General features: G+C 40.0%; 1 protein-coding gene across 1 annotated transcript; it reads right to left on the bottom strand.

The window, feature by feature from the left end:
* Positions 1-42: 42 nt before the first annotated feature.
* On the bottom strand, positions 43-5300 carry LOC141363864 (uncharacterized). The gene is made up of 12 exons (XM_073867367.1): positions 4679-5300; positions 4124-4274; positions 3657-3858; positions 3446-3572; positions 3028-3326; positions 2853-2943; positions 2655-2771; positions 2482-2557; positions 2140-2397; positions 1751-1922; positions 951-1099; positions 43-858 (listed from the first exon to the last, which is right to left on the bottom strand). Exons 1-12 carry the CDS (start codon positions 5090-5092, stop codon positions 671-673), a joined length of 2244 nt encoding a protein of 747 aa, XP_073723468.1. The 5' UTR covers positions 5093-5300; the 3' UTR covers positions 43-670.
* Between the last annotated feature and the right edge of the window lie 8914 nt (positions 5301-14214).

Consider the following 14214-nt stretch of genomic DNA (forward strand, 5'->3'; position numbering starts at 1 on the left):
TACCATAGTTTACATCAAATATATACCAAGCAGATCTGCATGTGTGGTAAATTAAATGCAGTTTTTATTTATGTAGCACCTAGAGAGAAATACACCATCTCATCCGTTTAAAAGCATTTCATAATTGTTCAGTAACTTCAGTAATTTGGGAGATTATCACAGCAATGCGTTAAGGCAGTGGTTCTCAAACTTTGTTGGCATCTCTTCGTGCCCCCCCAAAGAAAGTGTATAACACAAAACATTGCGAAACTTAAAATTTGAAGTAAACAAAACATTACATTACACACACACTGTAGTGGTATTGGTTAGTAGCCTTATTTTTCTGAGGTTTAATTACACAGGATTTATGATGTTTTTGGGGCGGTTTCCCAGACCAGGATTACCTTAATCCAGGACTAGGCCTTAGTTTAATTAGGAAATATAACTAGTTTTAACAAACATGCCTTACTAAAAACAGTACTTGTGTGCATTTTGAGGTAAAACAAAGGGCCCTGATGTATTTTAAGATATGTAAGTGCAAGTTGTTTTCAGTTTGGAGAGCTCTTAAAAGTGTTTAAGTATAGAACTAGTCTAATCCTTGTCCGGGAAACCGCCCCTTTATTTTATAAGAAGGCATTAACCTGGGGCCCCCTGGTACCACCTCAGTGCCCCCAGTTTGAGAACCACTGCGTTATAGTATGTTGAATCTTGAATGCTGTGCTTTATATAAGCCAACAGCCTCATCCTTGTCAATCCTCTGGTAGGAGCTGGAGAGGGGTGCAGGTGCATTTAAAAACAGAACAGTGCTGGATTCTCGTAGACTCTGTGGTGACCTTGAATATTCCACTCTAAGAGACTCCATGAGGGATGATGCATATGCTGGGGGAAGGAGGCACAAGTTTAGATCAGTCATTGCAGACTCGTGGTCTGATTTACTTAATTATATTTAAGAACTAACTGAAACTGCTTACTGTATGATGGCTTTTCCTTAACAGGACGGACTACCCAGCCACCTTTGCGGAACCTAGGGTAGCGAACAGCATAACGCGCCTCACCATCACTGGTTTGAGCATCTTGTCTGTCGGAGTTGTGGTTAAAGTGCAGGGCCGCAAGGAGAAGTCTGTAAAAAAAGTATAATTTCTACCCATTACAAGTTGTACATATGTGAATAAACCCAGAAGAAAAAACAACACACAGAACATGTGGAAAACACTTATATATAGTGAGAGAATATGTAAGGAATAATTGACGACGGGCCATTGAATTATAAGAAAATATACACACCAAGGTGGTAATGCGGCACGACGCAAAGCGGATATGCATCATTTTTTTAATAATTCAAAGGACCGGAGTCAATTATTCCGCTTATACTACGGTTACCACAAACATTGCTCTTTTAAGACATTTGAAAAGTTAGGTGTGCGGTTTACAGAAAAATAATCAACACCCATAGAACATTTCTCAGCCAATCAGAATGCAGCATTCAACAGACCGTGGTATAATAAAATATAAAACATTCCTACTACCTGTTCATAGGGTACAACAAGATAATGCAGTTTTGAAAAAATTTGGATTGCCAAGGTTTTAATTTCTTTGTTCAAGCCCTTTGAAGTGGTGGTGATTCAAATTTATTTTATTTTTTGAGAGCTTTATGCAATGCTGTTGTTCAGACATAAATAAGCTTGTAATCATTTGCTGCAAATTTAATGAAAGATGGGCTGGCATGCATTAGTTTCAGAGGGTGCTCATTCTTTCATCATAACATACTAACCGGCTGTACATTCCAAGGAAGGAGAACCCAGTGTGTTTTGGTGCAAAGTGCAGCATGAGAGAGTGAAATGCCTTTAGTGAAAAGGTCTGATGCTGTGGGGACAACTGACGAACATCCTTCACCAGCGCTGTTCTAGAGGCTATACTCTCCAGTTTAACTGCTACAGTTGATCCTACAGAAACACACATTTTGTTTTTACAATGAAATTATGTTAAAATGAGTATCTAGTGCACTTACACTGGATAATGTGAATGTTGAGTATGCAAGAAATAACCAGATGTATTTTAGACTTAGGTCTCTGAAATGTCAAACAGCCGTTATTTAGAAAACAAGCACAATGATGTTTCTCTATAAATTTGCGGTCACATAATGAACCTAGTAGGTTGTACCTGGTTCCAGCCACGCCTTGTTTCTTGTTTCCCCCTCTAGAGGTAGATGTGCACAGCAGGGAAACGTAGGAGTGTCATGTACGTGGATGTCCTGAACATGGTTGACCATACTTTTCCACTTAGCCTCCATCACATCTGCATCTCCATTAGGAGTGGAAGCTGCAGTCCAGTAGAGATGGTTAATTACAGCTGGCCTCCACAGCTTCAGATCTTCACAATCCCTGTCCTTTGCAGCAGCATCCAAAGCTTTCCCTACACCTGTTTCAGAACAGACACATACAAAATGTTAAAAAAGTAAAATGTAATTATAGGCAACCTAAAATAAAACACGTACACACTTACTTTTGCCAATATGCCATATGTCAAAGAAATGGTTGGTTCCCTTTGAACACAACTCCTCCCGCACCCATTTGACAACCTAAAACATGGGACACAACACATAGATAACAAAAAAATTTAAGCTGTAAATATAGTCAGCAGAATAATATTTTGTGTGTACATGTGCGTGTCTTTACCTGCCGATTTCTGTCTGTGATGAGGGCTGACACTTGCATATTTTGCTCAGTCAGAAACCTTATGCTGCGCTTTAGACCCTCTAACTCACACCAGCTGCTACTTGGGACTTCTGAGCTCTGTATAAAAACATTTCACCATGTCACTATGTTACATGAGATGGGTGATACTGATATGTGTGTTTCATAACATGAACTTACCTGTACAAGCTGAACATCTAAAACCTTGTTTATTCGGTCTTCGATCAAAGAATATGTGCCGTACTTTGCACAATGGCCAGGAGAATCTGACCTACGAATGGCAAGAACAGTTTAATTAAGTATTTAAGCACAAAAATAATACATTGAACAATATTAAGCTATATAAGTGTGCAACCTGCAGTCACCAGACAGGATCAGTCCCCCACTCATCTCCTTCAGATCTCTTATTATTCCTGCCTGTTCATTCTGCCACGCCTTAATGACAGTAGGAATTGTATACAATCGCTGATGGCGGAAGAAGGTGTTGACAGTGATGCACTGAAGCCCAAAGAGTTTCAACATCCTGATGGTTTGGGTAGCCATGCAACCTGAAAAGTGTATTGCCCCGCTCAGTAAGAGGTTGCATGCTGGCATATTGCGATGCAGCATTGGCTGGTTCTGCCAGAAACGCTGGTACCCACATGCTGCACAGACCTAAGAAATGTATAAAAAGGGGAAAAAATTACTATACCATAAAAACATAAATGTATGTAAAGAAAATAAAAAATACAAGTTTGGGAAGTTTTTTTTACATAATAATAAACAGCCCTTACCTGCTTTACTTTTAAAAAAGTTCCCTCCTGCTTCTCAACATTTCCTTGCGTTTTTCCAGAACAGGCTGGGCAAATTGTAAAGAGAGACATCAGCTGGCTTCGGCACACAATGAACTTGTCAGCAGCACTGAATAAAAGAAGGACATTATTTTTTGACTTGACATAATTTGGTTAATACAGATAATCTAAAGTTAAAATAATAAATTCTTACATGTGATCAGGGGGAGTTTCCTGCAGTGTTTCCTCCTCAGATGAATCACTTGTCTTTTCACCTTCTGGTGTCCACAACACATCATCAGGTTCGTCCATGAAAAGAGAGGATGAATCATCATCGCTGTGCACAGGACTGGTAGATGGAGCGGATGTTTTTGTCTGAGTCCCCACACTAACCATCTTGGGCTGTGCCTGAACAGCTATAACAAAAACAGGTCCAGCTTTATAGAAAAACAGGTCTACCTTATAAAAAATGTGTAACAGCATATCACTGCTTAGGTACCGCTGTCAAATCCAACAACAACTCTGTCACACAATCTAAATGTGTTAATTTAGTGGTTTCAAAATGAAAATGAGAAAAAGTGCATCATACAGAAATATTTTACTATGTATTTGCCCTTGTGCATTTTGTAAACAGATGGTGTCATGTACAACTACTTTTAGATATGACTACTGGTAATGTACCTGATGAACGATGTAAAGGTCTCAGGTTACACTGTGAGCCAAAGTCATGCACTGATGACACAGGGACCAGTGGAGAGAAAGCCTCCTCCTCTGGGTCAGCAAGCACTGCAGCACTGGCTGTCGACGGATTACCTTCCAAGTCTCCCAACAACTTATTAACAAAACCACATGAAAATACATTATGAATTAGTTGTAGAACGTAACTAAACTGTAACTACACGTTATAATATTGTCAAACTGAAAGTACAAGAATGATTTCAATAATTAGATGAAACGTGATGTGGATAACTTGTTAAGCACGACCGCGACTGTGAACGTGATTTCAGAAATTATGATGTGATCCGGGATCAACATCATTGTTGGTAACGTTAATAAGTCTTGGTTGGTAATTTGAGGGTTTAAAATAGGGTTTGAGTTAAGGGTACGATTTGGTATGTCTGATTAAAACGTAGATCCAGGATCACATTTTTACTTGGTGAAATCACGGTGACCACGCAGCTACACATCACGTTTTATCTAATTATTATAATAATAATGTTTAAAAACAAGACTTACTGTGCACAGTGTGCGTTTTCGTTCAGCTGCACCTCTGACAGACCCATTATCATCCTTTTTCCCGCCGGCGCCATCACCACATGCTGACGACGACGGACCGGGCGGACTTGATGGACGTGCTGCGTGCACCGAAGGAACCGCACCAACTCTGAGTCTCACGAAGTTTTTGCTTCGGTAGCCCATGTTGAGCTCCATCATATCGCTGTCATTATAATCCTCCGGCCTAAAGTGAACGCTGCACACTACCGCGTTTTTCGATACAGATGCAGAAGTGAAATCCCGTCTCCTCATCTGCACAAAACGCACCCAGGCACGGAAGACACCGCCGTCCTTGGTCTTTTTCGGAAACCTAAAGACGCGATGTCCTGACAGACTGGAGTTTGTGCAACCTCCACAAACACAACGATTTACCATGACGATGATAAACAGAAAACCAAAAACCAAAACTATCGAGAACACACCAAATTGCGACTGCTTTCACTGAAAACCAACCTACTCTGCACTGAGCCAGGGTACAGCCTGTCAGACACTGCGCCTCTGATTACGTAATATGACGCGTTGTTGAAAAAAACCGGGATTTTGAGAACTGTCTTAGAAACAGTCACCTTTTTTATAAAATTTATGCGCTCAGAGTGTTGTTAAAAATTTTTACTTTCGCATTTAATTTTTATATGGTACTTTCATACAAGGTTATATATTTATCTCACAAAAAATGTTACTTTCAAGTTGCACTTTAAATCCAAACGAGCTGCTCAGGTGGGCAGAGTCTCAAGCGCTCGCGCTATAGACATGACAGAGCATCGAGGAAGATTCTCTCACGAAAGAAGTTAGTGAGCGATGTTCAGCATTATATATTTGAACAAGTTTCATGGATTAAAGTTCTCCGTCGTAGCGACGGATTTCCGTTGATTGCAGCGAGTCTACGACGGATTTCCGTCATTTGCAAAATTATTAAATTAACTTTTCATAAAGACGCCTTGTATTCACCTTGTTAAGTGGAATGTGATCAAAGCCTGGAGTGGAGCGAAATCATGTTCCTCTCTCCACTGTAAGCGGTAATCACTACGCACCAGATCCACTCTGGGTTTTCTGGCTGTATCTCACGTTAAGCTGAGGTAAAACTTTATTTCTGCTAGCATGGACATACTTGTAATGCAGGAAGGATCCGATGTTTTGGACATCGATAAAGGTGTATAAGACCAATAGAGATTAACTTGGCTTAGCGAAATGAGGAAGATTGGCAAGCCTTTCAGTTCGTGGGCTAAGAAAATCAAACAGACAGGTAATTTACAGTGTCTTTGCACTGTAAGCCTAGGGTTCTGTATTTTGGGGGTAACGTTAATTGATTTGTCTCGTACGTGATCGTTTTTGACTGCTACGCTGATCTAACCAGTGACTGATACAACGAGTTTGTTAAACTCATGGGTAAACTTCACGTGGCGCCACAAGAACCAAGAGGCAGTCAGATGACAACAAAGCCCCGTGAGAGCGAATCGAGAACTCGTTAGATGAGACTGCTTCCAAAATGCTCTCGCAGTACTTTGATGTCATCCACCTGTCAGTTCTTGCAGTTGCATGTGCGCGTGGTCGGGAAATCTTGACGTTTGTACATGTATCCGCATTCAAAAACAAGTGATTTTAAATTGAAACAATAACAACAGTGTTAAATGTGCACGCTGTTTCTGTATGAGGGGAATAAGCAAGTTGCGCATTCGCTTCTCTTTGAGCTTGTGAGTATTTTTGCCGCTTTATTGGCCTTAAATACACATAAGGTTATGCGTCAAAAATCCCGTCTTTGCAAGTATCCTCAAACACGACCATTTAGGGCTTAGGAGAAAGTAAACAGCAGAAAAAAGGGTAAGTTACCTTTTTTTTGCTTATATCTATCACTAATGTTAATCAAACAATTAATATCTCACTGCTCTTGACTAAATCAATTTATACCTTTACTAAGATATATAGTCCAAAATCAGGATTTGGTTGGTCAGTTCTCATCATAGATATGTACAATAGATATCGCCTTGGCTACGGTAGTTCATTGGAACAAATGTGTCAAATAGAGCTGCCATCTTGAAAAAGGGGAGCCCTGCATCAGTAACGGAAATAAAATCACCAAAATCGTCATGAATGCAGTTTCAATTTTTTGTTTGTTGTTGTTGTTAATTGCAACAGCCAGACTTGTATTTAGCATTGAGTCCAGAATTTTTTTTTTTTGATATTATGAAAATCTACTTTTGTAACTATACTGCATAGTGCTAGTAGGCCTAACATCCATACGCAACACAAAAGTCCATCATCGTCCATGAATTCGAAGTACAGGCGGAGATAGCAGCATTACCTAGCTACTTCCTATGGCAAAACCCCTGTTTCAAGATGGCGGCGGTTTTGACGCATGCTTAGAAGCCCAGGGTGACATCTAGTGTATATATATCTATGAGTTCTCATGAGCTGAAAGGGCACCAAAAAGAATAATGGAATAAATAAAAAAGTGGAGTTCAAGAATTAAATAATTTAAGGTTTTAATAAAATTGTCTGGTGAAATTAATAGTAAAGCTTTCTTTGATTGTATTAGAAAGACGGGGTTGATAATAAAATATAAATCGGTCTGTTCCACACTCCAGAGCAGAATGTGTTCTTGGTGACTTTGTCGCTAGATTCAGCGACTTTTCAGACTCCTTTAGCCACTGTTTTACAAAAAGCGCCTATTGACAAATCCGCGACCTTAGAAGGGTCCACACCCTGAATTGGCACCCGTAGTCAGCGTAGAGCATATAACCGGAAGCAATCTACTATGTTTAACAGGAATGCAGATGAAAGTTGCGCATATACCCTATTATAAAGTTGACTATTATTCTTAGTTAATCGAAAATTGTTCTTCATAGGTGTATTAAGACCTTGTAGTGCCCCTGGAACTTTTCTTCCGGTCTCTGTTTGTTTAATGGTTTGTTTAAACTGAACTCTGGAACACATACCTTATCGAAAATAACAAATGTTTTGGTGTCCTAAAGACGAGGGAAGATGGCGATCATGGATCACCGCTTTTTAATGGGGGGTTTGGCTGCCGATCTGTAGTTAAGATTGTATACATTATATAGTACACATTTTACACAGTAACGTTAACGTTTTTCGAGGGCTCTCGATGCGAAGTTCGTCACAACATGTATGTAGCCCCATGTGTGTGCTTTGTAATTTCAAAATATGTGTTCTGCGTGTCGAGTGATCCTATGTGCATCACATGTCTTGTTAAAATAAGTGCCTGCTGCAGAAGCGTCTAAAGAGTTTATGATAAAAGAGACGCTCGGGCAATGACATTTTTTCCTGAAAAACAATCAATACAAAATGAACACAAGAATTGTTTTGTCTCACATGAACTCCAATAGCAGTGCTTCTTATAACAAAACAGACAAAAATAAATATTCATGTAAAGAATGTGCAGATAATGAAGAGTTGTTCAGTATATCCAATGCTAACCAGCTACTAGCAGAATAAACAAGAAGTTTGGGATCAAGTAAGAGTGAAACCACTTTTAAAAACCTAAATATTTCTTTAAATAAGCAAATCAGGACAAGATAAAAGGAAAAGCTCAGGAGTCATTCTGATGAATCAAGAGAATACCGAATAACTGAATAACACTGAATAACATGACATACCGAATACACACTTATTACGATAACTGGGCAAAGGTTTGAAACAAATAAAGTACATTCGACAAGGGAGAAAATTAAAGCAGACAAAAAAGAGCAGAACACAATAACATTATACTCACAATCACTATCGCTTGATCGCAGGCTAGATGAACCTGACCGATCAGCTACTTCTTGAAAAGCTGTTATGTCCAAGGATGATGAACCAAACTGGCAATAGTCTGGTTCCACAAGCTCGCCGTCTCGAGTCCGATGGGACTATACTGCCTGTGTTTCTCACGAGCTGGGTGCAGGTCACATAAACCTGACTGACTAATCAGCATGATCTGGTTGAGCATGGGACTCATGGTCGAAAGGACCACATTTAAGATCATCCTCTTCTTGGAAAGGGCATGTTTCCAAGGAAAACAAGCTCGCCGTCTCGAGTCCGATGGGACTATACTGCCTGTGTTTCTCACGAGCTGGTACAGGTTACATAAACCTGACTGACTAATCAGCATGATCTGGTTGAGCATGGGACTCATGGTCGAAAGGACCACATTTAAGATCATCCTCTTCTTGGAAAGGGCATGTTTTCAAGGAAAACAAGCTCGCCGTCTCGAGTCCGATGGGACTATACTGTCAGTGTTGTTCACGAACTGGGTGCAGGTTACATAACCCTGACTGACTAATCAGCATGATCTGGTTGAGCATGGGACTCATGGTCGAAAGGACCACATTTATGATCATCCTCTTCTTGGAAAGGGCATGTTTCCAAGGAAAACAAGCTCGCTGTCTTGAGTTCGATGGGACTATACTGTCAGTGTTGTTCACGAGCTGGGTGCAGGTCACATAAACCTGACTGACTAATCAGCATGATCTGGTTGAGCATGACGCTCATGGTCGAAAGGACCACATTTAAGATCATCCTGTTCTTGGAAAGGGCATGTTTCCAAGGAAAACAAGCTCAGCGTCTCGAGTCCGATGGGACTATACTGCCAGTGTTGTTCACGAGCTGGGTGCAGGTCACATAAACCTGACTGACTAATCAGCATGATCTGGTTGAGCATGACGCTCATGGTCGAAGGACCACATTTATGATCATCCTCTTATTGGAAATGGCATGTCTCCAAGGAAACAAGCTCGCCGGCTCAAGTCCGATGGAACTATACCGCCAGTGTTGTTCACGGACTGGGTGCAGGTAAAAAATACCCGACTTAAAATCAGCTGGTCTCGCAGAGCGCATGGGCTATGGTTGAATGGACCATGATCAGTTGCTTCTTGGAAAGCTGATAAATCCAAGGATGACAAACAAGACCGGCAATAGGGTGGTTCTTGACCCGTTTGCTTAAGACCAGAACCTCTCTACAGATCAGCTTTATCTATACGGGCACTTCAATGCAGGCCGGATGGGCCTCCCTGAGGATCAAATGGCTCCACTTCGTCCTCATTTCCGCAGCAACAGCAGGCTTTTTTGATAGCCTGCAATGCACTGCGCAAGAAAGCACAGATTTTCTTCCAGCTTTTTGGTTTTGGTTCTGAAAGACAAAAATAGAAAAGATGAACAACAGATGTTACCACCAGATTAGAGCCCGATCGATATGGCTTTTTTGGAAACCCATAAAGTAATAACACTGGGAAATATATGTACAGTATTGTGTATTAATTTATTATATCAATATTTAATGCCAGCATATGGATTCTAACGCACGAAGACAGACAATGATAAATCCACATATCGATGTAATGTCCCACACTTATTCCTGATCAGAGATCTGTAAATTCAAATCTCACTAGCCAATGGGATTAAAGTATGGTTAAGTCCTACCTACACAAGAGGTTTGTGCCAGAATGGCAAATGTAAATTTGTAAACCTTAAATGAAAACCTTGCTTAGAAAACAGTTAAGAAAGAATGTGAAACCTGTGTTAGATTTTTGCCTTTGAGATGTTTTCTTTCGTTCTCATTTTACGTTTGTTTGTTTAATAAAAAGTTCCATTAACATCATATTTGGGGTGTCATTATAATGGTGTAATACACTGACCTGGTAAGCTTCTCTCCTCCTCAATGCTTTCTTGATCCGCTGCAGGTGTAGACACAGCTGGAAAGATCGGACACAAAGAAGACATTATAAACTTCTCTAAAATCTAACACATTGTTACTGTATAGTTATTATGGTATTGTGAAAAACGTTATAAAACCTACTACATAAAAATGTCATATATGCTAATGTTACATGTGTGTTATTACACAGTTTATTCTTATTGTAAAATGTGGAAAAAGAAGTGTTGTAAAATTATATATATTTAATGTATCATTATAATAGTGTAACACAGTGATTCTCAACTCGAGGTCCACTGCTCTGCACATTTTGTATGTCTCTCTCATCTGACACAATCAGTTCAGTTCATAGAGATAAGGGAGACAAACAAAATGTGCAGAGCAGTGGGCCTCCAGGCATAACCTTGAGAACCACTGGCGTAACAAACTGACCTGCAGGGACCCACTCTTCATCATCAATTGCCCCGTGAAGGACAAACCTTGTTTCGCAAACTGTGGGTGCAGAGATGCACAACCTCCGTTGTGAATCTTGTTCACTGCAGCTTGTAACTTCTTGCCCCTGAGCTGGTGTAGACACAGCTGGACAAAAAGAAGACATTATAAACTTCTCTGAAATCTAACACATTGTTACTATTGTAACATTATAAAACCTTTTACATAATATTTAATATATGCTAGTGTTATATATTTGTATTATTCCACACCGTTTTTGCGTTTATTCTTATTGTAAAATGTGGAAAAATATATAGAATGAGTGTTATAAAATTATATATTTAATGTGTCATTATAATAGTGTAAGAGACTGACCTGCAGGGACCCACTCTTCATCATCAATTGCCCCGTGAAGGACAAACCTTGTTTCGCAAACTGCGGGTGCAGAGATGCACAACCTCCGTTGTGAATCTTGTTCACTGCAGCTTGTAACTTCTTGCCCCTGAGCTGGTGTAGACACAGCTGGACAAAAAGAAGACATTATAAACTTCTCTGAAATCTAACACATTGTTACTATTGTAACATTATAAAACCTTTTACATAATATTTAATATATGCTAGTGTTATATATTTGTGTTATTCCACACCGTTTTTGCGTTTATTCTTATTGTAAAATGTGGAAAAATATATAGAATGAGTGTTATAAAATTATATATTTAATGTGTCATTATAATAGTGTAAGAGACTGACCTGCAGGAGGGACAGCCCACATTTGCAAAGCTGGGGGGGCAGAGACGCACAACCTCAGTTGAGCATCTCCCTCCCCACTGCTTGGTACGAGATTTACAATCCCTTCAGCTGATGAGGACGAGATCTTATCCTGTCCATCAGCTGCACAGACCGGAAACAAACAACACATTATAAACTTCTTTATACAGTAACAATGTGTTATCTTAGATACTGTGGTATTTTCACACACATTGGAATAATGTGACATTAAGGGGCGCCAGTGGCTCAGTGGTTCATGTAGGTTGTCTACAAACCGGAAGGTTGGTGGTTCGATCCCCAGCTCCACCGGACCAAGTGTCGAGGTGTCCTTGAGCAAGACACCTAACCCCAGCTGCTCCCGACGAGCTGGATGGCGCCTTGCATGGTCGGTGTATGAATGTGTGGGTGAATGGGTGAATGTGAGGCAAACTTGTAAAGCGCTTTGGATGGCCATAGGTCTGTTAAAAAAGCGCTATATAAATGCAGTCCATTTACCATTAACAGTTAACGCGGTATTTCCACATTGTGGATGAATAGTTAAAGAATTTTATAACTGACACTTTTTTTTATTGCACATGACAGGAGTGGAAAGGGCGCGAGGCTGCGGGAAGCTGACAAATGAGTGTTTATAACATCATAACACATGTTAAAAACAAGTTAGCATAGCGTTTATCTGCTAATAGTTGCAAGCCTCCATTTAACAGACCTAAAACAATGCGCTGTCACTTTAAACCCAGTGTCCTGATCACTATGAATGATTTGTGTGTTCTCATTAGCAGGACCGGTTAAACACAATGTAGTGCCCAAGAAAGTCACCATGAACTGAAAGTAGTGATGGTCTTGTAACTCTGTATGTATTTATTGCATGTCATTATGCAAAATTGATCAAACTTTCACACTATTTATGAACCAAAGAATCATGTAAACCTCCTTCACTAATTCTAGACATAAGATAGTGTAGGATTACAAATTTATAAAATGTTATATCTAGGTTCCAATGTAATAGTATATAAACTGAAAAAGTGATATACATTGTGTTTTACATCTTGAGGTAAAGATTATGACATTCTACAATCAAGTCAGGCAGCACAGGTGGCTAAGACATTAACCTTTTGTCTTTATGCTCTTCCTGACCATTGGGAAGGGTACGAAATGAAAGGTGACTGCTAAGCTCAAGGCACAACTGTGCCTTTGTCTCTATGCATTTGAAGGTATCGACGATACAGTTAGAATGATTGGATTAGCACCTATGCATTTGAATGACACTGTTATGCTGATGAGACCGGGGCTGAAGCTATTCCTGGTATCGGGCTGGTTCCTTGACTGAATTTACATGCTTTGTTTAAAGTTGAGTGCTTTGTATTCCATTTTAGGGGACTGCCCCCTAAAATGTGTATAAATGCAATGTAGGGCTACTGTAAGTCAGACTTGGTGACTGCAGCGCCCCAAGCTCTATGCTCTGATTTGAAGATCGCTTTCTGCAATGAAGACTACTGCTCGAGGAAATCCAAGTCTCCTGGTCTTCGCTAAAAGATTTAGAACAGATGGTGCCGTGACCCGGATAGAGCTTCTCATTTCACCAAAAACATCTACAAACATAACTCCAGACTGATTTTATGTCAGCTCAACTTTGATTTGGTGAGTGTCACTCTATCAAAAGAACCTCTACAGACCAGTACATGTGGTGAAGTGTTAACAAACAGCTGCAGGTTTCTGTTAACAAATGTTGGTTTACCCTCTGTTTAGGCAGGGAAGATTAGCATAACGTGCTAATATTTATGTTATCTTCTGTTCAGCCAGAGAAGAAGTTTAGTTATCCTCTGTTCAGTCAGAGAAGAAGTTTGGTTATCCTCTGTTTAGGCAGGGACGATTAGTACCACATGCTAAATTTTGTGTTATCCTCTGTTTAGTCAGAGAAGTTTGGTTTAACCTGTTTATCCCGGATCTATAAGAACACACCTTTCTCACATGAGAAAGTAGGTAATCCTCTGCTTTGCCAGAGAAGAATTGAGGCTATCATCTACTTTGTAAGCAAGGTTAACAACAGTGATTATCTGAATCAGCATAGAGGAAAATGGTTAAAAGGCATCCTAGACTGACTCCCACAACTGAAGACGGTGGTCTTGCGACTCCTTTGTTGTCAGATAGCGAATTCAAATCACTGTTAGGAGTGCAAATGGACCTTATAGTTACTAAGAAAGTTAGACAAGAGCTAACTCAGAAGTATGAAATCCATCCAGACAAGACTTGGTCTGTAGATGAGTGTAAAAGGGTACTAGGACCATGTATTCGCAAGAACAATGTGAAAGGCATTATCTGCTGCCACAGAGAATTTGGTTTAACGCTAGCTACACAACAGCTTCAGCGTAACTCAGAGCTAGAGGAACAAAACAAAGAGCTCCGTGCTAGAGTATCCTCTTTGACTAAGAAATTGAACCGCAACAAAGCTACAGCAAAAACTGATGTGGAAGAAGTTAGTCAGCCTGATATAAATTATCCTGACTTACAAGCTTTCTTTGAAACCAATGTAGCCATCCAATCAGTAAATGATGTGACTGGAAATTCAGTGAAGGTTTGTGGCGCTAGAAGAAGATCTCAGGGAATTGAGGGAGTTAAAAGTGTTCCTCCCAACTCTTCTGTTGTCCAAGTAAAA

Source organism: Misgurnus anguillicaudatus, chromosome 5, assembly GCF_027580225.2.
Source record: "Misgurnus anguillicaudatus chromosome 5, ASM2758022v2, whole genome shotgun sequence".
Lineage (NCBI taxonomy): Eukaryota > Metazoa > Chordata > Actinopteri > Cypriniformes > Cobitidae > Misgurnus > Misgurnus anguillicaudatus.